The sequence below is a fragment of the Quercus lobata genome, chromosome 9, assembly GCF_001633185.2.
Source record: "Quercus lobata isolate SW786 chromosome 9, ValleyOak3.0 Primary Assembly, whole genome shotgun sequence".
Classification (NCBI taxonomy): domain Eukaryota; kingdom Viridiplantae; phylum Streptophyta; class Magnoliopsida; order Fagales; family Fagaceae; genus Quercus; species Quercus lobata.
This window is the reverse complement of record NC_044912.1, coordinates 45,893,000-45,895,303: the sequence shown is the minus strand read 5'-3', so window position 1 is coordinate 45,895,303 and position 2,304 is coordinate 45,893,000. Positions and strand designations below refer to the sequence as shown.

The 2,304-nt window shown below is 36.4% G+C and overlaps 1 protein-coding gene across 1 annotated transcript; it reads right to left on the bottom strand.

Annotated features, from left to right (window-relative positions):
* Positions 1-364: 364 nt before the first annotated feature.
* On the bottom strand, positions 365-1,785 carry LOC115959133 (dCTP pyrophosphatase 1-like). The gene is made up of 2 exons (XM_031077437.1): positions 1,482-1,785; positions 365-949 (listed from the first exon to the last, which is right to left on the bottom strand). Exons 1-2 carry the CDS (start codon positions 1,602-1,604, stop codon positions 665-667), a joined length of 408 nt encoding a protein of 135 aa, XP_030933297.1. The 5' UTR covers positions 1,605-1,785; the 3' UTR covers positions 365-664.
* Between the last annotated feature and the right edge of the window lie 519 nt (positions 1,786-2,304).

Below are 2,304 nucleotides of genomic sequence, written 5' to 3'. Positions count from 1 at the left end.
ATCATTCCATTTTTCCATCTTTTCAACCAAACACGAGAGGGATAAATTAAAGTTTTTCTATTCCCCACTTTTCTGTCGTTTTCCTCTCAACATTTTCTATCTCTCATTTTTTCATCCCAACCCAAATGAGAGAGAGAGAGAGAGAGAGAGAGAGAGAGAGAGAGAGAGAGAGAGGATTCCACTTCATAATTCATTCACTAATCTGAATTAAGAACGACAATTTTAGTGTACTCATCGATTCAAAATGTTTAATTTAAAAGAAATTGAAAGTGAAAGGAAAATTCAAAGGTTAAAGACATAAAAGGAAAAAGGCCTAAAGTCACATGTCTTTTGGGGCAAACGATAGAGGACTAAAGTCATCAAGGAAAAGTAAAAGGAAAATATATGACTGCCATATCTATCCCTTATGATCTGTCAGATGGATTTGATTCACTTTGACAAAACAGTAACAAAATCTATGAGAATAAATGCCAAACGCGCCACCCTTACTAGTTGTCAGTTACCATTTTTCCCACAGTCCATGCAAAATTGCAATGAACTTCATACAAATTGAAACCCTTTCCTAAAAATGTATAGCCTAAGCCTCTAAGCATATCATGACTTCCTACAACACCTAAAACATCCCCAATAAGCACAGACAGGTGGGCGTTTTTAATACATTGAATCAACCACTCTCGGTGCCATTATTGCCATTGAATAAGGTGTCGTTGTTGGTCTTCTGGCTTTGTTGCTTTGAAACTGGGTATTTGATAGCATTAAGTTCAACCTTCCTAAGAGCAGCTTTGCCAAGATCAATGCCACAGATGTCAGAAAGCTGAACAAGATACAGCAAAACATCAGAAAGCTCCTCACCCAGGTGCACTTTCTCCTCTTCTTTCCAACCAGGCAGTCCTTTTGGAACCTCTCCTTTCCACTGGAATATTTCAGATAGTTCCCCAACTTCACCAACCTGATCAAATATCATAACAAAAAATTACTCTTTAAAAAAAAAAAAAAAATTAAGAACATTACTACATATAAAAAAGGAAAAGGCAAAAAGCAAGATAATAACAGTGGGGTTCCAAAGATTTCTGTGATAAAAACAAAAGGGAAGATCTGTTTAATTATAAGGTTGGTGAAGTTTGACTCTGGTTAAAAAAACATTCACCTAAACTCGTGAAATAAGAAAAGTAAAAACGATAAGAAATACATAGTATATATATAAAAGAATAATGGAAGCCTAGCCCACTTGCAAGCAAAAGGTACCCCATTAGAAAATTATATGGTTGAAACATTGAAATCATTACTACAAATTCTCTCTCTGTCAATCCAAGTTGTATTTCTTTTGGTCAAATCTCCAAAAACCCGTAAAGAAAGTGAAAGAAACAAATATACAAAACAACAAATAATACATTTATATGTCACCCTCCCTCTTTTTTGGATCATACAAAACAAAAGGCTTATAACAAAGCAAAGGGGGAGGATTGTGTTTATTTACATACCAGAGCCAAAAGGAGGTTTCTGGGGCTGTGAAACTGTTCCCAGTCTCTCTCCTTAGCAAACTCTACCATCTTCTTCTTGAGTAGATCAAGAGTAACACTTCCAGCTTCTTCTGGCCCAGTCATCTCTCTCCTCAGCAACAAAGAAAAATGACTGTCCTATAAAAAGAGAACCAAAACACACAGATTTGACAGTGAGAGACAGCTAGCTCTTATAAGCCCAAACCGACCAAGGACAAGTTTGTGCTCAAATTTCCTTGGGAACGGACTTGGAATATTAAGAGAGAGAGAGCCTAAAAAAACAAAGGGCGGCTTTGGTAGAAATAGAGGATTCCTAGGGGTTTTATAAGACTTATTGCCCTCTTGGGGCTACCGACTACCGGGTATGGAGGTAGCCAGATCATGTATAAATGGCTAATTACTTGAATAAAAAAGGACACGTGTCGATTTCCATATATTCTCGCCTCAGTCCTAGGTGAGCTTCGTGGCTTTGTAGGGACCATGTTTTCTTCTTCTTTGGTTTGATTGGCCATTAGAACTTAGAATATGTATTTGTGTATTGGGAGTGGGACCGCTTGTTCTGTCTCGGGAACTTTTCAATCAGACTGTGAATTCTGTATCTGCCATGTCATCACCATGTCAACACTCAACATTTATTTATTTTTGGTTAACTTCAATATTCAACATAAGTTTGTCGGTTCAACCCAAATTATCTCAAAATATTTTTTGGGCAAATTATCATTTTGGTCCTAATTTTAGGATCTGTGTTGAATTAGTCTTCAACATTTTAAATGTGTTAATTTTTGTAAAGTTAGTATAATTGATT